The sequence below is a fragment of the Lacerta agilis genome, chromosome 5 (assembly GCF_009819535.1).
Source record: "Lacerta agilis isolate rLacAgi1 chromosome 5, rLacAgi1.pri, whole genome shotgun sequence".
Lineage (NCBI taxonomy): Eukaryota > Metazoa > Chordata > Lepidosauria > Squamata > Lacertidae > Lacerta > Lacerta agilis.
In genome coordinates, this window is record NC_046316.1 from 59,216,742 (window position 1) to 59,238,846 (window position 22,105).

General features: G+C 42.2%; 2 protein-coding genes across 3 annotated transcripts; both read left to right on the forward strand.

Moving 5' to 3' along the window:
• The first annotated feature begins 657 nt into the window (after positions 1 to 657).
• TBCCD1 (TBCC domain containing 1) lies at positions 658 to 9,297 on the forward strand. 2 transcript variants are annotated; one of them, XM_033150113.1, is made up of 8 exons: positions 658 to 789; positions 2,324 to 2,683; positions 3,002 to 3,151; positions 4,411 to 4,777; positions 4,897 to 5,083; positions 5,200 to 5,697; positions 6,953 to 7,110; positions 8,842 to 9,297. In XM_033150113.1, the coding sequence occupies exons 2-7, from the start codon at positions 2,348 to 2,350 to the stop codon at positions 7,080 to 7,082; spliced, it is 1,668 nt and encodes a 555-aa protein (XP_033006004.1). In that variant the 5' UTR covers positions 658 to 789; positions 2,324 to 2,347; the 3' UTR covers positions 7,083 to 7,110; positions 8,842 to 9,297. The 2 variants fall into 2 exon arrangements, with proteins under 2 accessions (XP_033006004.1, XP_033006003.1); XM_033150112.1 differs by lacking the exon at positions 658 to 789 and adding an exon at positions 842 to 905.
• A 6,457-nt stretch (positions 9,298 to 15,754) lies between these two features.
• CRYGS (crystallin gamma S) lies at positions 15,755 to 20,005 on the forward strand. Its single transcript, XM_033150114.1, has 3 exons — positions 15,755 to 16,048; positions 18,311 to 18,553; positions 19,663 to 20,005. Exons 1-3 carry the CDS (start codon positions 16,028 to 16,030, stop codon positions 19,933 to 19,935), a joined length of 537 nt encoding a protein of 178 aa, XP_033006005.1. The 5' UTR covers positions 15,755 to 16,027; the 3' UTR covers positions 19,936 to 20,005.
• Positions 20,006 to 22,105: the final 2,100 nt, after the last annotated feature.

The following is a 22,105-nucleotide window of genomic DNA, read 5'->3' on the forward strand; positions in this document are numbered from 1 at the left end:
CGCTGCCTTAAAGCGTAGCGTTGGGGCGTTGCGACTACGTCACGAGCAGATGCCTTCTGGGACGGGTCAGAACAACAGGCAGCCTGACGGCGTTTTCAACTTCCTACTTCCTTTCCCTGCCCTTAAATTATTTTTTTTTTAAACTATCATTCATTGTTTTGCTTACGGCTCCTTATGGATGGGTTGCAGCAAACGGGAGGACTTTAAAAGTTATTATTAAAAAAATCAATCATGAAAATAATCGAAATGAATGACAATCAAAACGTCAAGCGAATGCCATTTTCAGTTTTCCTTTAAATGCCTCTCTATGAGGCGGAATTGGGGAGCGCGGGGAGCGCTTTATCCCCAGATCTGAGCTTTCCTGTTTCTTCGGGGGGTTGCCCCAACAATAGCCTTGCGGTGCCTAAAGAATTAAATACGTTTATGACTTAAATGGTATACTAGACAGTTCACTGCCGGATACCTGAAGTGTTATCCTCAGTTGTGGCAGATACATTAACATCGGCACATGTGTGCGAGGCGTGGGGATCAAAGCAATGCTGGTGGTGGTGAGAGGTCAAATAGCAGAGAAATGTAAGAATCTGACGATTCCTCCGCTCCGCAGGGGGCGCAGTTGCCTCCGCTCGGCCGCTCCGCTAGCATTCGAACTGGAATACTACACATTTTTAGCGGAAGTGCTGAAAGCTAGTAAGCGGAGGAGGCGGCTGTTGCTCTTGCCACTTGCCAGAGATTCAAAATGACGGCCCTGCCGCTCTAGGCGAGCTTTTCTCTCTCTCGAAGGTGTCTTGGGTGAGTGTTTAATTTGCCGCGAGTGTCCAGATTCGTCTGTGCGCAAGCGCAATGGTTTTCGAAAGTAGCTCGGTCGGCGCAGCCGGGTCGGGAAAGGCGCCGACGGAGGCGCGCAGGTAACGGGAGGCGGGCGGGAGTTTCGTTCCTCCGCCTGAGGCGGGCTTGTCGGGTCCCACCTCCCAGGCGGGGAAACGCCACAGGCTGAGGGCGGACTTTTCCCTTTTCCCCCGTTTCAGAGGTTGGAGCCGTCCTCCGCCTCCTCCTCCTCCTCCCTGTTGCCTTGGAGCTGGCACCCCCAACCTTTGGCCCTCCAGATGTTTTGGACTACAATTCCCAGCATCCCTGACCACTGGTCCTGTTAGCTAGGGATCATGGGAGTTGTAGGCCAAAACATCTGGAGGGCCAAAGGTTGGGGGTGCTTGCCTTGGAGAAAATAGGGGTCGCCCTTTCATTCGCTCTTCCCCTCAAAAAGCGGGACTTCCAAATGCACGTGGAAGGGAGAAACTTGCCGCCTTGCCCTTGCTGCGGGAGTGCTATAAATGGAAAGTCTCAATCTCCTTTTCACCACCCACCTTAACAGTAACCTTTTTTCTTGGAAGAAAGAGCTGCAGGGTGAAATTTGAGGTAGTAAATTTTATTTAAATGAATAATAATAATAAATCAATGGAGTGGGGGACGACACATGGACCTAGAGGAACTTGGAAAAGACCCATAAAAAATCTTTGCAAACATAGGTATGATATCATTCTGTCCTGCTGCTTCTGGTAACTAACACACAGAGGAAGAAACCTATATGCAAAGCAGCAGGAAGACTGTTGAAAATAAATTTTGGGGCTTTAGAAGTAATGAAAGATGGTAAGATTTAATTGGCCTGGTTTCTGGAGTCTGGGCAACAGGAGGTACTGGTATGTCTATTGTAATATTGTCTGACTTTGAGGCCATGTAGTAGTACATGACTCTATTGTGCCTTTTGCTGCCTTGAATAGAGATGCCCTTATTGAAGAGTTCCCTATATTGAGTGAGCTGCTACAGTAAAAACTCTTGAGCGTTTTCCTCTTATGTACTGTATTCCATCTGCTCCCTCATTTGCATGAGCAAAGACATATGCAAATAGGAGTGTCTAATGTGAATAAGAGAATGGTTTGCCCAAGCTTCCTGCTGTTCCTACTGAAGAGGAGGGATTAAAGAGCCAATGTTGTGTGCCTTTGAACTTTGACTTGATTCAAAATACAGCTTTAGCTAAAAATATTTTCTGGTCGGGGCTATATGGCATCCAGTGACTAGCAGGACCCACTCAATATATTTGAAAGTTTAATTTCTAAATGGTGATTTCTGTGTTATGTAGAATGAGTTTGTGTGGATGGTTTGGGACTGCAAATGTATAAATATAGGATACTGAGCAGAAAAGAAGGCATAATAGATGGGGCAAATAGATCATTGACTTCCTTGCAAAAAGTTAGATCTGAAAATATGGAAATGTGTATTATTTTTTAATGATTGAACTAACTTTATTTTCATTTTCTTGAAAATATAGATGTGAGTTTTGTGGACGGCAAACATGGATCAAATCAGTGTCAATCTCTGGGTGAAAATGGAACCCTTTATAGTGGGAGCCTTACAAATCCCACCTCCCTCCAAGTTTAGCATGCATTATCTTCGGAAGATGTCAACTTATGTCCGAATGCGCTCCAGTGAAGGCTATTATCCACACCTTTCTTGGCCTATGTGGCGACACATTGCCTGTGGGAAGCTGCAGATAGAAAAGGACTTGGCTTGGCTATACTTTGAATTATTTGACAGTCTTGTTGAACGGACTTCAGAGGAGCGACTGGAATGGGCAGAGGTGATATCCAGCTGTGCAACTGAGGAGGAGGCAGAGAAGCAGAAGAATAAGGCATGGAATGTCATATTGTCACTTTTAATACTATGGGTGTATGCTCTTCAGAGCAGCCTTACCGACCCAGGCTTCTCATGCACTCAGTGTGGAAGAAATGCCACTGCCCAAGTACATTATATGCTGCATGTGAGCCACAATCCAATATGAGGTTAGCTGTTGGGCCACTGTAATTGCTTCTAGTTGTTAAGAAAATTAGCAGTGGTCTGTCTTTTTGTTTTCCACTTCACTACATGCTGCTAAATATAAAATAAGAACCCCTGCTAAATTATGTACTTGAATGTTCTTTAAAATAAGCCTTTTTTAATCTCTGCTCAGTTGTCTGTGGACACTCTACAGTTCCTGCTGTTCCTTTATATTCAACAACTAAACAAGGTTTCCCTGAGAACATATCTACTTGGAGATGAGTGGCCGAATCCTAGATCCAAGTATTACAGTCTGACTGGAGAATCCACAAATCAGATTAAGGTATTGCTTTGAGGTTCTTTGAGTTTTTCTTTCATCCATGCTTTGGTAAGCATTAGGTTAGATTGCTGCAATGTGTTATACATACGGCTAGTGCAGAATGTGGCAGTCTGGTTGTTTATTGGGCAAGATGGTTTTAGCATATCACACTGTCCCTTCTGACTGAACTGGCTGCTGATTTGTTTCTGGGCCCAATTCAAAGCGCTGGTTTTGACCTATAAAGCCTTAAACAGTTCAGGACTGCAATACCTCAAGGACCGCCTTTCCCCATATGAATGGACCTGGACCCTGTGATCATGATCCATGGCCCTTATCTGTGGTGGCAGCTCCTGGTTTGTGGAATGCTCTCTTCAGGGAGGCTTGCTTGGTACCTTCATTACATATGCGTAGGTGTCAGACGAAAATGTTTCTCTCTAACCAGGCATTTGGTTAACTAACATTAACTAACATTCTATGGCCTTTAAAATGTGTTTGCGGGAGGGGGGTTATTAATTTGTTTTTGTTTTGTTATGTATTTTGTGTTCTCGTTTTGTATTTGGGCCATTCCATGAAAAATGAGCCTGGTAAGAATGCTAGATGAGTGCTGGACTTTGGTGAGGAAGATTCCAAACGTGCAGTCTAACCATTTTTTAAAAAGCTAAAGACAAAAGAAGTTTATTTTATGGACCTTCTTTTCAAAAGTCCACCCACGTAGTCTTCACAGAAGTGTTCAAGTTAAAAGTTTTCTGATGATTGTCCCACCCGTGACAGCATTTTTTCCTTAGTTTTGTATCGTTAAATTTCTTAAACTTAATTCCTGATTGCATAGTTGTAACCAATAAACATTGATTTAAACAGATATGCTGAGTTTATCATTGATTCACCTCCCAACTCACAGAGTTTTTCCATAAATCAAACTTATCTCAAGCTCCATGTCCTTTTTTTGTCCCACCCGTGACAACACTTTTAACATTTAATAAAATTGTCAAAAATATCCATAAAAATAATAAAAAATTAGTAAAATGTTCAGTATCTTATTAAGAACATAGTTTAAATTTTGGTTGTTAATTTTTATGTATATTTACATTTTTACACATGTGTGAATACCAAAAAACATGGTCAAAGTGTCCCACCCGTGACAATGGAATGGCCCATTTTTATGTTGTGAACTGCCCTGAAATCTTCGGATGAAGGGCAATATTCAATTACAACAACAAACTAGGATTTTTGTTTGTGTCCATTCTGTATCTGATATTTTTCTGTTTTTATTGTTTTGGTCTAAGAACTGGAATGACAGCTATCAGCAAGACTTTATCCAGAACCATCTCCAGGATCTTCTCGAACTGTTGCTGGATCCAGATCAGCTCACTGCCTCCTCACGTTCTACCCACAATAGCCTGGTGTCACCTGAGGCTGTGCGTGCTCTTGGCTTCCTTATTGAAGGATGTGTGAACAGAAACAGTACTGTCCACCCTCTGCATGCACTTGCACTCTGGCAGCCATTACATGCAAAGAGTGGCTACTCAAAGATCTCCAAAGCCTTCTCCTTCCCCAAGCTTGAGTCCTGGCTGAGGGCTTGTCTGACTGGGAACCCGTTTGGAACATCAGCTTGTCTCAAGTCTGGGAAGAAACTTGCATGGGCACAGCAAGGTACAGTTATTTCAGGCCATCAAACCTTTAGCACAAGAATAAAATCTCCCTTTTCTCTTGCTGTTATAAAATGGCTTCTTTCACTTTTTAAAAAACAGTGTTTAATTTTATTCTTGCAGTTGAAGGAACAACCAAGCGAGCTAAGATAGCCTGCAATACTCATATGGTCCCTTCAGCACACCGTATCGTTGTGATGAGCCAAGTTTACAAGCAAACACTGGCAAAAAGTTCAGGTACCCTAGAAGATACGCACGTGAAGATTCATCGCTGCTGTGAATCCTTCATCTATTTGCTTTCTCCCCTGAGGTGAAAGAGCTTTCGCCTTTCATTTTTTGCAACCACATTTCAAAGCTATGTGACCATTTTTGTTGTGTTATTTTGCTTCAGATTTAATTGGCTGCTTTCCCTTCTTCCTCTTTCAGATCTGTGACCATAGAGAAGTGCAGGAATAGTACCTTTGTACTTGGCCCAGTGCAAACAGTAGTTCACCTCCATAGCTGTGACAATGTCACACTTATTGCTGTTTGCCGCCGTCTATCTCTGTCATCGACCACCAGTTGTACCTTGCATGTTCTCACCCCAACTAGACCTCTCATTTTACTGGGAAACCTAGCAATAACTTTTGCCCCCTTCCATACGCATTATCCAAAGCTTGAGGACCACATGGGCAGGACTGGCCTGGCTACCGTGCCTAACTATTGGGATAATCCAGTGTTAGTTTGTAAAGAGAACTGTGATCGAAATGTCTTCAGACTCCTCCCACCATCAGAGTTTTACCCCTTTGTTGTCCCATTTGAAATGGAAGGAGACACCACAGAAATACCTGGTGGGCTGCCACCTGCATACCAAAAGGCACTGAGTCAACGAGAACAGAGAATTCATATTTGGCAGAAGACCGTGAAGGAGGCAGGGCTGACCAAGTAAGTAATCAACTTTCTTCTTCCAGGTAGGAAGCACCAGCTGCAGCAGCAGATAAGAACAAAATGTAGCAGTGTTAACAGATAAAAATATTGCTACATATATGTTGCTCAAGTATATATTCACAATTTCTGCAAGACAGCTACGAACCATTTGCTAATCTTTTATAAGTTATAAACTTGTTAGCTAATGTTTTTTAAACTGACTCACGAAACTGCGAAAAACACTACATTGATTAATGAAATGCTAAACATGCTGTGTAACCTGCCACCATTTCTTTAAAAGTACTGTGCAGATGTGCAAGTAAATTTTCATTGAATTGACACCTAGATGGGATTGCTTGGATACGATGTTTACTATCTGATTTCCTCTCTTATAGCTGCCATTCTGTGCACGTTAACTTGGGAATAAGACAATTGAACACAATGGGGCTTAATTCCAAGTAGAAATGGATAGGATCAGGCTGCATGTCTCAACATCTTTTGGCCTACATCCTAACCAATGGAGCCATGGTAGACCTAATTGGTCAGGCATGTCCTTTGTCCAAGCTTTAATAATTGTTTTGTCTCCCAGAAACGCCCCAAACTTACAGTTATTTTAAACCTCATAATTTCAGAGGCAGTTTGAATAAGATTTGAATTCACATGATTGGCCAAGTCATCCAGTTTCCACTTAGAGTTGGTAGAATCCTCAATGTGTGGGGCACAAATGGTAAAAATTTATAGGAATTAATATATAAACTCAAAGCCGTCTTCATTAGAGTTTCCCTTTCACTCAAGAGCCTTTAAATATTCTCTACCCTCAAAGTATACAAAAACCGCCCACCCAAATCAAAACCCTATGAACAAATTGACTCTTTTTCCTTGCAGAATTCACACCTTTTATTGCAGGGTTCCTACTCCTCTGATGAGCAGAAATAAGTTCAACAGATTTTAAAAGACACAGGAGTGTAACTTAACTAGCATTTACCTGTTCTGCTTTCAAAAGTGTCCTGCTCTCTTCTCCAAGAAGGTAAACAGAAACAGTTACAAAGATATTTTGTGGAGGAAAGGTTTCCATATCTTTGAAAATTGATAAATATAGCTCTCCAACATGTAGCAGCACTTAAATAGTAATGAAATTAGGTAGGACCATGAAAATCGCACACACCCCCACCAGAACTTCTGGGTCATGTGCATACACTTCAGCAAATATTTTCATTGATGGGTCTTACATTCACTGTATGCATTATAGTGCTAATCTTTTACTGGATTTCAGGGACCAGAGAAAGACGTTCCAGGTGTATGTGGAGAACAAGTTCAACGAATGGCTAGTCCAGACAGGCAGTCGCCAACAACTTGACAGCTTGGTGCTTCCTGCTGCAGGTTCTAAGCAGGCAGCAGGGTAGGAGAGCTTTTGAAGTACACAGTTATTTGGTGAGTCTGGAGGCCATGTTCTCTGCAATTGTGAAAAGCTCGTATATTGTCTTTCACACATTACAAGCTAGAATTGCTCTAATGGATTACTTCAAAGATCCAGATAGTCTGGCACCCCTTTACCTGTGGAGGATGTTCCTTAAAACTGTACAAACAGTTTGTCTCCTTTGTTTCCTTCTCTTTCTCTCCCCACCCCCCTGGCAGACTGTTTCTGTTTGGGGAGGGGTTTAATTAATTTACTAAAATTTAGATACCTCTTGATTATAGAAAAAACCTCAAAGCGGTTTAGTTTTAACTGAAGAGGCAGTTAGAGGGTTTGCTGGTTTGGTGCAGTTTGAAAACTCAGCAAGAATGCAGGGACGTCCCTTTGTCCATTTCCATGAGGGAGAAGGTCAGAGGCTCTTCTTTGCAAATACTGAGCTTCAGATTATGGTTGTGCAAATATTACTGTTTACTTCAGCTCCAGTGCACTCCCACTACTGGTTTTCGAAGCAGAGTACACATGATGTCACCCGCAATTAATATGTATCCTCTAGTTTCTTGAGAAATCATGTTGCTTTATGTGTTTTCCCTCAAACCAGTTTTTTATCTGGTTTGAACATATAAGGTACAAGTAAGCTGAAGTGTGCACATTTTACACATGTGCAGATGATGGCTTCATTGAATAAAATTGGTTTTGTGTGTGCAAACAGATTAGGCAACGGTGTGTATAGCAGCATAAAAATGCAGCTTGAAACACTATGTGTGTGGAGGGGTCAAAGAATGACCTTAACTGCGTTCCAAGCTGCTAATGTGTACATGCTGAAAGTTTAAGGGAAGGAGCTCTGCCATTATGTGAAGCTTCTGAATGCCTCTAAAGACCAGTGAGAGGTCCAAGATGAATCACTGCCCATCTCTTACTGAACTTCAGCAGGTATCCAAAATATGCTTTCCACTGGTTGTTCTTTCCTGAAGCCTAAGTCTTTGCATCACCAACCTCCTCAACTTCTAACTCATTTTATTCCACGTTCCTTGTATTTCCATTTAAAACACTGTGTCATTCATTATACTGGTTCTCTCCATTTCTCTTCTTTTCCCTCATATTCTGCACAAGCTCTCCTGTTTGTTCTTTTAATCCCATCTTCAGAATATCCACTGCGCCTCTCTATGCATAGAACAACCTATCTCTTGCTCTCTTTTGCTGCTTCAACAGAGTCTTAGTGACTTCTTTAGTTCCTAGTTAACTGTTCTCTATCTCAGTGTCACTTAAGCTGTAAGGTCAGACATGGCCAAACTTGGCCCTCCAGCTGTTTTGGGACTACAACTCCCATCATCCCTAGCTAACAGGACCAGTGGTCAGGGATGATGGGAATTGTAGTTCCAAAACAGCTGGAGTGCCAAGTTTGGCCATTCCTGTATAAGGTCATTCCATCTCTTTAGTATTCTCTACAGCACCGATATAAAGCAAATGCTTTATATGTGTAGTATTGGTATTTGAATAAGCTTCGGATACTTTTCTTTCATTCTCGTGGCAGTTGCATAGTGGTGGTGAACTAAACTGGAATTTTACCCACATGATGACGTTTTTGTAGTGGAGTGTGTGTGTGTGTGTAAATGCAAGAGAGTGTGATGCCAGCTAATAATTGCTGTGTAGTCAGAAAGCAGTGGGATTGTTGTTGTTTTGTAAAGAAGCAATGGGATTGTTGATTGCTGCATTCAACAAATACAATCTGTTTATCTGCTTTGTTACAGTTCTAGAGATGAACTTTGCAAAATTGAAAGTGTTTTTACTGCAATAGACTGGAGCCAAGCTGATTGAAACTCTTATGGCATTGCTAATGAATTTGGAAACTTGAATTTGCTTTGTTCATTGTCAAGGCGAGGATCGACTTTCTCTCCCTGTTCCAGCTGTTGTAGTATCTTCCTTCATTCTACACCTTTCTCAGACAGCCAGTATCTATAGAAAACAAGCCAAGACTGCTGTTAACACTTCTATCTATGGCTGAAATGAAATTTATGTATAAAGGTATCCTGAAAAGGACTTTTACTTTCCTGGTGTGAAGATAGGAATAAGGTTTTGGCTGCTGAATGAACCTTTTCACTTCTATTAACTAAAATTTTATTGTATAAAACTAACAGATGTATTTTTATACCAGTTGTTTAACACTTCAACTATGAAATTTGATTAAATTCACGTGATTGCTTTTGTTTCTTTTTCTTCTTTTCCATATTTTAATTAAAAAGGACCTTTTTCAGTATTGTCTTTATGCAACATAATATAGGCATGGAGGCACTGTTTTTCCTCTTTAAAAAAACAAAACACTGGTATCCTGCTCGGTCCCCTGCTCCCTTAAAGTACTTTACAGATAGAGCATTCTCATCTGAAACATTCATCTCACTCCAAAGATGGATATACACATTGTGAATCCATAAGGTGTTCTGACTTACCTTGCTTTTTCTGAAGATACACCTAGGTGGGACAGTGAATTAGCCCAGGCAAAAGTTTTTTTTTTTTAGAAATGGGAAGGTAAGGAAGTGAAATAACGTGTCCAGGTCATCTATGACAACTGTAGGCATAACAGTTTTCAACAAAAGTTGTTCAATTATAAAAAGTTAGTGGTTCAAGGTATCTCCTGTTGCACCTTGTTAAAAGGAAAAGAAAGTCATTTTGCCGGCAATTCCCCCCCCCCTCTATATATACATAGGCTACATACTTAGGAGTAAACTCTATTAAACTTACTTTAAGGCTTATTTCTGAGTAGAGATGCATATTTCTCCCCTTCTACTCACGTTTTGCAACTTTTCTATCATCCTGTGCATAAATGTGGAGGCAGAGGGATTGTTTGTGTACTTGGTGTTGGCTAAATTTGAATCCTAACATGGATGACAAAAGTCAAAATCCTTCCTTTCTGAAATCATGGTGGTTTTTCTAATTAACTAAAACTATCTAGCTCTAGTATGCAGTGGGAAAAAAATATTCAAGGGAATCAGGGTTTTAACATGGATGTCTTTCACATCATCAAACCCCAGAAGTGCTTTGTTATGCTTCTCATTTATAATGACTTCAAAGCATGCACGCCTAATTGGTCTAATACTACAAATGTCAGCTCTCATTAATACTCTGGATTCATAGTGCTACGAGAGCCATCTTAAAATTTTCCATTTACAAAGTCACATTTACTTTAAAGCAGCAGAAACTCCCAGTTGAATAACTCTTCATTTTTATGGAAGAGGACTGAAATGCAAGTTTCTAGGTTCAATTGTTGCAGAATTAATGTCGGAAACCATGATAATAATACACTAAAAGCTCAAACATACTAAAGAGGAGCACACACAGATCAAATGTCACATTATTCCTAAACCCATTTCATGTTTTTAAGAATTAATATTCAAATGTATACCTCGAAAATTACATCTTGCATATATTATAGATTTTGGAAAGAAGCCTGCCACAGATTGCAGTTTGCTACTTTCAAAACAGTTCCATTTCTCGCTCTGGTGAGCAAAGCATTTCCAATAATATGTTTGTTCAGATTTCTTTATCCTGAAGACATGGGAGTAGGTTGCTGTAACTTAAAATGAACAAAATAAAAAAAAATGCCCCAATCCTATTCCATACACTGCAAAAATGCTGCTTCCCATGTTGCTTTTTAATGGTATGGGGATGAATCTTTATGTTGGGGGTGGGGAAACTAATGGAAGAAGGCATGTTAAGTGAGGATGTTCCAATAAGCAGGAATGAAGAAGCGTGCAACCCAAACATAACTTTGCTGGAAGAGATCCCAGTTGTTTTGAAAGAGCTGTTAGTGTTGCTCCCCCCTCACCCTTTGAAACCTGTGCAGTCATGTGCACAGAGCATGGTGGCTTTTTGGGTACATGGGAATGGGAAGAATTCAAAACAGAAAATCGCTGCAGGGTTCATCTAGTGGAATTTTTCTTTAGGTCGAAGAAGAGAAGGCTGGGAAGATAAATTGAACTAATGAAAAAAAAAATACTCTTTACAAACAGTAAAAGTGCCTTCTAGTCTTCGGAACAACTTGTAAAATCTGATCCAGCAGAGGTTTTGGTCAGCAGTCACACCGAGGGAGGCCATTTTTGCCAGTTCCCCTCGCACTGCAGGCCCCTGCTGTGTGCTCCAAAAGGTTGGGGGGCAGTAGTTAACCAAGGTTTTTATACTGCATTGCACCCCCCCAAGCTAGTAAACTGCAACACGTTTTTAAAACGTGTTTCTCTGCATAACTACCATTCTAAGTAGTAATAGATTGAAAAAAAACCTAGACCTTAGCAGTCCTCTTAAATACAGTTTACTCAATAATGTAAGAAATCTCAAAGAGTTTAATGCTAGAGGTTCTATCTGACGGTGTCCATCCACTGATGGGAGGCTCTTTGAGTCAGAGGAGGCTTCTCTGACTCAAAGAGGGAGATGAGCGGCATCTTTGGCCACTTCCTCCCATGCAACTTCTCACACTGTTCTAAAGGGTCCTCCAACCTTCTGGAGCGAAATAGAGGGAGGCAGTGGGAGGAGAAATTGGCAAAAACGGCCTCCCTCCCTGGTACTGCGGACAACCCCCCTGTGCATCAAAGAGCATCAGTGGAGGGAGACCATTGGATATGGCCTTAGGCCTTTTCCCATTTCTTCCAATGGATGCTGAATCCTTCTAAAGCTGGGATGGAGAAGTACTGGTTCTCTAGATATTGCTGGACTACAGCTTCCCTCATCCCTGACCATTGGCCATACTGGCTGGCCTTGTTGGGAGCTGGAATCCAACAGCTGGCAGGTCACATGTTCCCCATCCCTACTGTAAAGTTTTGGGGTACCCTTTCTCCTGTCTCAAATAACCATAGAATGGCAAATAGATGGGGGAGAAAGAGAGCTGTAAACCAGCTTACATTCAGTTTTTTTTTTTTAAATGTCGCTGACATTTCTTGGCTAGCCCATGTCTTCTGAAATTATTTTCTCTTATTCTCTTAATCTCTCTTCTGTCCCCCCCCCTTTTTCCACCAATAAATCCATTTTGGGATTTTGCTGTTAAATAATGTCTCAAGTGTATGGGGATATTTTACTAGCTGGTTGCAATGACGAGTGTAATGAGCGTCTAGTTAATTTTTTGAGCTGTACAATTTCAAACTTTTTTTTAATCTTCTCACACAAAGGACAATTAAAGCTCAAATTGTTCTGTAGAAAGTAAATTGGTTCTAAGAGCGCCACACTGAAATTCAACCTTCTGAGCAATTAATTGTGTTCATTATTGTGCATATTGTAGTTTCCTGCTTTTAAACATGCCAGTTGGCAAGTATTTTAATATCTAGGAAAATGTGCAGGATTTGGATCATCAAATTAGTTTTATTTTGTGTGTGTCTCTGTGTTGCATGGTTTAAATCCTGCTCATTTCTCCCACATCCAACTCAATGTAACATCTGAATGCAGCTGATCTCAAGTCATTGATAAAAACTGGGTTGATGGCACACAATTCAATCTTCCTTTTATAGATTTGGATCCTTCTTATCACTTAGGCAATGTTTTTGGGTTTAGCAGTGGTCTTTGCCACATTGGATAGCTTGGTGAAAACAGATTTAGGAACTCCTTTGGTATTCTGTAAATGTGGTTCATTTAGTTATAAGGTCAAATGCTTGAAAATAACGCAGTAGAAGATTAATTGTGTGGTCGATCTATCTTTAATTCTGAGTAGAGTAGCAATCCAGAGGACACAACGGTAGGTAAAGTTTAGGGCTACAATTTGTGAATCACCAGGATTCTGGGTATAAATAGGTAAGGGCTAGTCAAAAGCAAAGGAGTGTTCGCTTTGCTAAACACACTAAGTTGATCTCAAATGGTTCTAGTAAGGACAGAGTCTCAAACAAAGATGTGCTCTCCCAAGCCTACACTCCCAACATGTTTCCACTCCTATCTTGGTAACTTCTGTGCTGACTTGATCATGTCCACAGAATGAAAGATGGCAGGATCCCCAAGGACATGCTGTACAGGGAGCTGGCCTCAAGTACCACGCCCCCTGGCAGACTAACTCTGTGTTAGAAAGATGTCTGCAAATGCGACATGAAGACTGGCAACATCAACCTCTCCATGTGCAAATCCCTTGCAGACGACTGCAGTGCCTGGAGACAGGCAGGTTGGGTAATCCATAGCAGTAACCAGAGGAGGAATGACCACTGGGAGGAGCACAGAGAGAAGAAACTCCATGGTGCATCTCCAGTAGCACAATTGGATGCCTTCATCTGCCCCAGCTGCAACAAAACATGTCTCTCCTGTATCACTCTCTACAGCCACAGCAGGTGCTGCAACCTTCCAACAAGTTGACTTCACTCGCAAAGGCTCATTCCTTTATTTTCTCCTGAGACGGACGGATGCCAACTCTAAAAGGTAAAGGTAAAGGACCCCTGACAGTTCTGGCGAAACCAGAGCAGCACACGGAAACGCCATTTACCTTCCCGCCAGAGCAGTACCTATTTATCTACTTGCACTTTGACGTGCTTTCAAACTGCTAGGTTGGCAGGAGCTGGGACCGAGCAACAGGAGCTCACCCCGTTGCAGGGATTCAAACCTCCGACCTTCCGATTGGCAAGCCCTAGGCTCAGTGGTTTAGACCACAGCGCCACCCGCATCCCCAACTCTAGCCGCAAGGTATTTGCAGTGGAAACATAGAAACCCGTAAAGAACTCTGGAGACAAGGTTTGCTTAACAAAACCCTTAACTCACCAATACTACAGAGGAATTGCTCTATGATATTGCCCCCTTCAGTCTGTGCAAAGCTTAGAGGCCCAGAGCTGGAATCTTGTTGAATAAAATTATAAACTCAAACAAAAAGGCAGCTGGTCCTTGCTGCTCCCCACAACTGGCATAGCCCTCTGAGGATCAGGACAAGCGGCTACCCCTCCTGCTCTGCACAGGCCTGGCTCCTTTTGTCTCAGATCCTCAGAATAATAAAAGCCCTATCATTTGCACCCACTTCATATAATAGTTTTAGGTGTATACCTAAAAACTCAATGCCCAAAGCCAAGTGGATACAATATGTGATAGCAAACCTAGGTTTGCTGTTGTGTGATGCGCAAAAGCATTCCCATACTATGGTCTACAAATAATACATGTTGGCACCACTCAGGAGTTATTTTTATGGAGCATCTCTGGAGCATTGTAGTTGCAGAGCTTATGTGCTCCGGTTTAAACTCCTTTCCCATGTGAATCTGTGAAGCTGAAATGTATCAATATGCAAAAGCATGGCACATGCTTTAGTCAATGGCAGATGGTGTTACTGCCCCACAAATCACTGGGAAGGATCCCAAGGGCCACATAGATCTGGAGGCCTCCTGCTGTAGTGGCACCAGTATTTTAAAATACTGTTCCTAATGAAATCAGACAGGCACATTTTTGATACTTTCTTGTTTGCTGAAAGCCTTTTTGTTTCATCAAACATATTTAGAGAATTTATTATGTCCATTGTTGATCATTTGTTCCTGGACTTTATTATTCTATGATGTCTTAATGGTTTTTGTTGTATTTTGGAAGACGCTGCTGCAATGTTTTCCTTATGAGTTCGCAGTTTATAGATACCCTTAAGCAATAAAATACCCTTTGAGCTGTCTTTCAGAGGATTCTCTGTAAGCAAAGGCACTTTGCTAATGTTCCCAGTTTACCTTCTGACTCATGCAAGGTTGAGGAGTTGTGTGGTTTTCTAGATTTTGAGTCTCCCTGTAGGGTTTCTGTAGTTGAACGCACTGGCGTAGGAAGGGTGGGGTGTAGGGGGCGGGGCGCCCTGGGCAGCGTGATCCCGGTAGGGTTCTATCTCGGCTGCCCCCCCACCTGCGCTGCGTGCTCCGCCCCCAGAACGTGCAGCACACCCCAGTGGGCGACACGCCCCGCCCCCAGAATGCGTGTCAGCCCCGCCCCCGCCCGCTTCCCGCCCCCGGTGCCGGAACATGAAGCTCTGCCACTGGTTGAACGCATATCTATACATATGTCAAACTTGGTTTGGGAGTGTTGCCCCACTCCACTAAGATGGTACATGCCAGAGTGGTACTCTGGTTATCTCCCGCTTGGCTGTTGCAATGTACTCTATATGGGGCTACCTTTGAAGGTGACTGGGAAAATATAACTAATCCAGATTGCGGCAGCTAGACTGCTGACTGGGAGCAGGCTCCGGGAACATATAATACTAGCCCTAAAAGATCTACATTGGCTCCCAGTATGTTTCCAAGCACAATTCAAAGTGTCCATGCTGACTTTTAAAGCTCTAAACAGCTTTAGGCCTGTATACCTGAAGGAGCGTCTTCAATCCTAGCGTTCAGCCCAGACACAGAGATTCAGCTCTGAGGGCCTTCTGGCTGTTCCCTCACTGTGAGAAGTGAGGTTACTGGGAACCAGTAGAGGGCCTTCTAGGTAGTGGTGGCCGCCCTGTAGAATGCCCTCCCATCAGATGTGAAGGAAATAAACAACTGACTTTTAGAAGACACCTGAAGGCAGCCCTGTACAGGGAGGTTTTGAATGTTTGAGGTTTTCTGTGTTTTAATATTTTGTTGGAAGCCGCCCAGAGAGGCTGGGGCAACCCAGTCAGATGGGTGACTTATAAATAATAAAATTATTATTATTATTATTAGAGGGCAAGCACTTTTTATTTTAAATATTTCTGACAGGAGTTCAGTGTTCTGACTCAGCAAAGCATTCAGAACCTGATAATGCAACAGGCAATGCCGAAAAATAAAAGGAGCAATGAAGCCTGCCTTTATTTTGTAATCCTGTTTGTTTTTCTAGAACAGATGAATAGGCTCAGAATCACTGACTCAATTTTTGGATTCCATTTTCATGACAAAGCGAATGTCTAGTCTAAAAATGAGCTCACTATAAAATGAGGCTTCCTGATTGTGGCTCTGGCAGCTGGTTCTAGTTCTCCTCCTCCTCCAGGAATATTTGCACCCCACGTTGATCATGTCCAAAACTGGAAGCAAGGTAAGTATGTTTGTGGTCTCAGGATGCCTCTCTTCCATTCATTGTCTGCAAGAAAACGAACCGCTTCTAACAGGAATGTATTGTTTGCCAGCTTGGCAGAACCAAGAAAAGATCAGAACGTTGAGTGGTTCCCTATCTAAGGAGGCAGGTGGTTCATTTCTTGTGGAAGACGTACCAGGTTAGATAATAAACAAACACCTGGAATAATTAGCGGACTTTCCTAGTTTTCCTTGTAGCAGCTCCAGCAGATTAAATTCTGTCAAATTGAGATCAGTAATTGAAAATGACAACATTAGACAGTGTGAGATGCTTATTTCCTTTGTTGTTGTTTGTTCTGTGGAAGAGGAAAAAGAAGAACCTGGATTTACTGGTCAGTTGGTCTCCAAGGTGCTACTGGAAAGAATTTTCTATTTTGTTTCAACTATGGCAGACCAACACGGCTACCCACCTGTAACTGGAACTTTAGATTCTTGTTCTTCTAATTTAAAAAGAAGACTTTTGACCAAGAATGGAGAATATTTCTTGCCTCTGAAGTGTCAAGCAGCTACAACTTTTGGTACTTGGTCAGGGGTCCATTAGGCGGACTCTGGTGGGAGCAGAGCTAATAGAAAATTGCTTTCTGTTTGCTCTGCTGGGTGGTGCTGGCAGATGGTGGGCCAGTGATGGGATTCTGCTGCAGGATTCATGCAGAGAATCGGGTGCAAATGTAATCCCTGCACAACCGCTTCCCCCAAACAGCAATATGTGTACCCAGTGAATATTTGTACAGTTTGAAGGATAAGTTGACTGCTTCAGATAGAACACATTGGAGGGGGGGGGGGACACAGCTGTGATCTCACTCTTCCTCCTCATGTTTCTATCCCTGGATATGTTGTCCAAATAGGGTTTGTATGAATTGGCTTTGATGCACATTTTGAAAGGGACAGAAGTTTAAGGTAGCCTGGAGTTCCCCTGTCTTGAACTGGAATGTTGATTCCCCGCCCCCTCTGGTGCTCTTGAGTAGAGTCGCAGGGTGGGATTCGTTACCAAGCTGCCTATGTTCTAAGAATATCAGAGGAAGTGTTTTTCCATGTTCCATCTTTAGGTGAAATACAGCATATACAAAAGAGAGGGCCTTATCTGTGGTGGCTCCCTGACTGTGGAATGCCCTCCTGAGAGACATACATATGCTATTGACAATATATTATTTTTGCATCAGATCACAACCTTATTATTCCCACCCAGGCATTTTAAATTTTGGCATTTTGAGCTGGTTAACTTTACTGTGCTGTTGGTTTGTTGTATGCTGTACAGTATTTTTAATTTCACATTTCTTTGCATACTGTCCTGAAATCAACATTTGGATGAAGGGTGTTTACTGTATACATTTTTTTAAAATAAGGAAATGCTGTGAGCTCAAAAGAGTCATATCACACATAGGAAATGCAAAATGTCACCTGCACCTATTGCTGTAATACTGGCTAACCTAATTATAACCTTACAATAGACTTGCTGCTGATGCTCAGAGTACTTTTTGCCCAAATGCTCTGTCAGCTTGACAGAACAGTACGTGGGTTGGTTATGAATCTTGGCATTTATCTATGGTAACTAAGTCTCAGGTACTCTTGCACAACTCTAATTGCTGTAATACTGGCTAACCTAATTATAACCTTACAATAGACTTCCTGCTGATGCTCAGAGTACTTTGCCCAAATGCTCTGTCAGCTTGACAGAACAGTGCCTGGGTTGGTTATGAACCTTGGCATTCATCTATGGTAACTAAGTCTCAGATACTCTTGCACAACTCTCTTGTACCTGAAAATGGAAGAGTAATTCCTAGCGGAGCTTGTTATTTAGGGATAGGAAATAAATTTAATGTAAACTGACCTAAAAGCATATCAATATGTGAACTGAAATTTACACTTCTCCAAATTTTGTGAAACAGTTCTCCAAGCAAAACAGTGCACAGAAATACATCTATTAGTGAAAATAGCTTTCAAAATAGTTGTCAGGAAAATTGAAAAAAATGAAGTAAATTTGCATGTAAAATGCACATTGTAGAGGATGCATTTTTTCACAAATTTTCATGCAGATGTGAAAGAAATTGGAAACTGATGCAGATATGGGCCAAATTGGAGTTAAGCTTGGGGAAAAAAAGGAAATGGAGAGAAACTGGAATTGATATACCGGTATGCTCCCAGCCCTCGTGTCCATGTAATTTTAGCCAAGCTGCACCATGTCCAGTGGAAACATGATTCCTTTTGTACTTTGCTTGTGTTTCAGATCACCTTCTACGAAGGCAAGAATTTCCAGGGGCGCCGCTATGAGACTGACAGGGACTGTTTGGATTTCCACACTGACCTGAGCCGCTGCAATTCCATCCGTGTGGAGGGGGGTGCCTGGGTTGTTTATGAGCGGCCAAACTTTGCAGGGAACATGTATGTGCTGACTCATGGGGAATATCCTGAATATCAACGATGGATGGGCCTAAATGACCGCATCAGCTCATGCAAATCTATTCAGCTAGTAAGTCGGACATTTCCTTCCTCTGTTTAACTCTGAAATCTGGGCAAATGGGATAGTCATATATATTGACACGAGACGGGTTCATTTATAAGTCTCCCCCTTTTTTAAGTACACACAGATCTCCCCACTGTATCTGTATCTAATGTTATTAACACGGTTAAACACTGAAACAGGGGCGAGGAAACTGTTGCCCTCCTGATGTTGTTGGACTCCAACTCCCATCAGCCCCAAGCAGCATGGCCCATGGTAAGTATTGATGGGAGCTGTAGTTCAACAACAAATGGAAAGCCATGGGTTCTCCATCCCTGCATTGAAGAATGTGAAAGCTTTCTTGCTTCCAAGAGCCCTGCTGAATCATAGCAAAGACCCATAATCTAATCTAGCACCCTGTTCTCATAGTGACCGACCAGATGTCTATGAGTTGATCCACCTAAAGCAAGAGTGGTCAGAGTGGTGCCCTCCAGATATTGTTGAACTGCAACTCCCATCATCCCTGACCTCATGCTTTTGAAGCTGGGATGGTGCTGGAGGACTCACGTCTTTTGATAGAGCCTTTTGCCTCATCCCTCTGGTAGGCAGCAACAATCCCTCATCCCTCTGGTAAGCAGCAACATTGCTTCTGGGAGGTTATTGCTGCAGCTCCGCTGCACTGGCCAAGCCACTCCTGCGCCATGTGCAACTCCCACCATGTGGTTTTACAACAGGGATGGGGAACCTGTGGTCTTCCAGAAGTTGAACTCCAACTCCCATCAGGCTAAGCCAGGGTGACCATTGGTCAGGGATGATGGGAGTTGGAGTCCTGCAACAACTGGGGGGGGGGCACAAGTTCTCAATCCCTGTTCTATACTCACAATTGGTAATGAGTTAGATTCTTCCTGCTTCTTGCTAGGGGGCACTGGCTGACAGGGATCTCAGAGAAAGTATAAAAAGTATAATAAAGATAACTAAATACACATAAAGTGGTGGTTGGTTCTGCATCCGCAACCACAATGCATTCTTGGCTTTATTGGCTAATGTTTATTTTCCATCCAATTTTGCAGTCTGAACTGTGCACAGCCTTTGCTAAGCTCCTCAATAACATGTTGTGTTCTCCATCCTCCTCCTTCTAGCCCAGTGGAGGCAAATACCAAATCCAGCTCTTTGAGAAGGGTGACTTTAGTGGCCAGATGCATGAATCCACAGAAGACTGCCCTTCTGTCATGGATCAGTTTCACCTGCGCGAAATCCACTCCTGCAAAGTCCTGGATGGGGCCTGGGTTTTCTACGAACACCCCAATTTCCGTGGCAGGCAGTATCTTCTGGAGAGAGGAGAGTATAGTAAACCTGTCGAGTGGGGGTCTGCATCCCCAGTGGTCCAGTCCTTCCGCCGTATTGCAGAGTAATGGGCAGCATTAAGTCTGAAGCCGATGTGAAAGCTGACTTGATGCCATAAATAAAGCACTTGTGGGTTCAGTTCCGCTTGTCATCATTTATGGTAAAAATGTGTGTCTGTGTGTTTTCTTTAAGGAAGATGACTAATCTCTGCAACATCCATTCACAAGGAAACTTGAGTTTTGCTCAAATTATTGGGGGTGGAGAAGAAATGAAGTTTGCCCCTTTACTTTCTACGACAGCCCATAGAATACTGTTTTTTGTTTTTGTTTTTAAAAAGGATATTTCTAATGGTTTGGCTAAAACTGAGGGGATTCAGAGGGCAAGGTTTCAGGGTTCCCTTAAGGGCCCCTCCCATTTCCCTTTTTGACCCCACCTGTACTATACATTTAAAGCAGTATCACACCACTTTAAACAGTCATGGTTCCCCCCCCAAAGAATCCTGGGAATTTTAGTATGTTAGGAGAACAGGGATTGACTATTAAACCGCTCTAGCTCTGTCAGGGGAATGGAGGTCTCCTAACAACTCTAAGAACTGCTGTAATTCCCATTATGATAGTCCAACAGTTGGTTCAACCTTCTCCAGCCTTCGCTCTCCAGATTTCTGGATTATTATGATTTGAAATGCACTGCCTGCCCTTCACCCCCAAAGCCGCAGGGCAGTGTACAAATATTAAAACACAAGGTTAAAAACAGTTAAAAACAATTGAGAGTCACAGAAAGAAGGTGAGTTTTTTAAAAAAATCTACACTGCAGGTGTCCGAAGTCAGGGTAAAGAGGATTGCAGCTCCCATTATCCCTGGCCGGCACATCTGTTAAATTGAAATAAAACTGATTTAAGTTTGTAGTCTTTCCAGCTAACTTAGTCTACTGTAAGCAGACAAAGAAGTCCAGGAGTACCTTTAAAGCTTCATACAATGATCAGATGAACACCCCAGTTTAGATAATAATAGTGGGGTGATTAACTCTTTACTGGAGTCTCCGTACAAAAAGCAAAATAAATAAATAAAATAACAATATATGGACCAATGCGTTCAGAATTTCCATCCCCACATGGACACGTACAATTATAGAGTGGGCTTCTCATAAAAGGACTCTCAAGTATTGCTGAAGGAAGCACATTCAGCCGTGCACTCGAGAAAGCTCTTCTATATTTTAGATTTGTTAGATTCCATAGATAAGGTGCCATTGTATCAAGGGGACTAGTTAGAAAACAGTCATAGCAGGGATGAAGTTTTCTCATTGCAGAGAGATTGCTCTGTTGTTCAGTGTCAAACAGGCATTGCTTCAATATGTGTTTTGCTTTACCAAGACGTAAAACTATTGTGGCGAAAAGCCAAGAAGGCATAACCTTAAATTGATGGCTTTCATCCAACTGCTTTTGTGGGAATCAGGCAGAACTAAAGGAAGCAAGGCAGTAGTGGCTAAATTCAACTCGAGTCAAAAGTTAAATGCCCTAACCCAAACCTGTGTGGAAATGGAGGGAAAGCCAGCTTTGAATCCCAGGGCAGCATTCAAAACATATCCTGGTACAGGGAACATTTATCTTAAGGTATTAAGGAGTGCTTCCCCCCCCTAAAAAAATGTTTAGGGGTACTCTCATTTTCCTACTCATATTGAAATACTGCCCCTCAATGAGGCCAAACTTAGATTCACAAAACGTTTAGGGGTATCTGTACCATAGCTGTCAACCCTCCCTGCTGTTTCCCAATGCTATAATAAGGGAATTTCCCACAAAAAGGGAAAGGTTGACAGCTATGATCCGTACCCCTGCATCCCCCCAGAAAAAAGCACTGGTATTAAGACCACAGAAGCTCTTGTGGGTTTTATAAGGCTCACCCAAATTTGAATCTAATGAAATAGTTGAGTTTAAAGGTTTGGCCTTAAGAACTTCAAGCAGAGCAGGTATAAAATCATGACCTTTCATTTGGAAGAAATGCATTAAAATGTTAATACTACTCATAGCTTTTTCTACCACATATTTTTGTTGAGCTGACCACATTCCAGAGGCCAAGCCCAAATACCTTAAAACTCTTACAAGCCTTGATTTTGGTGTAATTTTTTTTAATTAGAAAAAGGAGTCTTTTTACAGTTGATACAGTTAGTCCCCCTCCCCCGAACCTCATGTGTGAAATTGAATCAAATGCTGCCCTTAAGTCAATGGATGCTGCTTACAAACCA

Coding starts and splice junctions, on each gene's coding strand:
- TBCCD1 (XM_033150113.1), top strand. CDS start 2,348: ATGGATCAAATCAGTGTCAATCTCTGGGTGAAAATGGAACCCTTTATA. Junction 3,152..4,410: donor AATCCACAAATCAGATTAAG/GTATTGCTTTGA, acceptor TTTTGGTCTAAG/AACTGGAATGACAGCTATCA. Junction 4,778..4,896: donor ACTTGCATGGGCACAGCAAG/GTACAGTTATTT, acceptor TTATTCTTGCAG/TTGAAGGAACAACCAAGCGA.
- CRYGS (XM_033150114.1), top strand. CDS start 16,028: ATGTCCAAAACTGGAAGCAAG. Junction 16,049..18,310: donor TGTCCAAAACTGGAAGCAAG/GTAAGTATGTTT, acceptor CTTGTGTTTCAG/ATCACCTTCTACGAAGGCAA. Junction 18,554..19,662: donor CATGCAAATCTATTCAGCTA/GTAAGTCGGACA, acceptor TCCTCCTTCTAG/CCCAGTGGAGGCAAATACCA.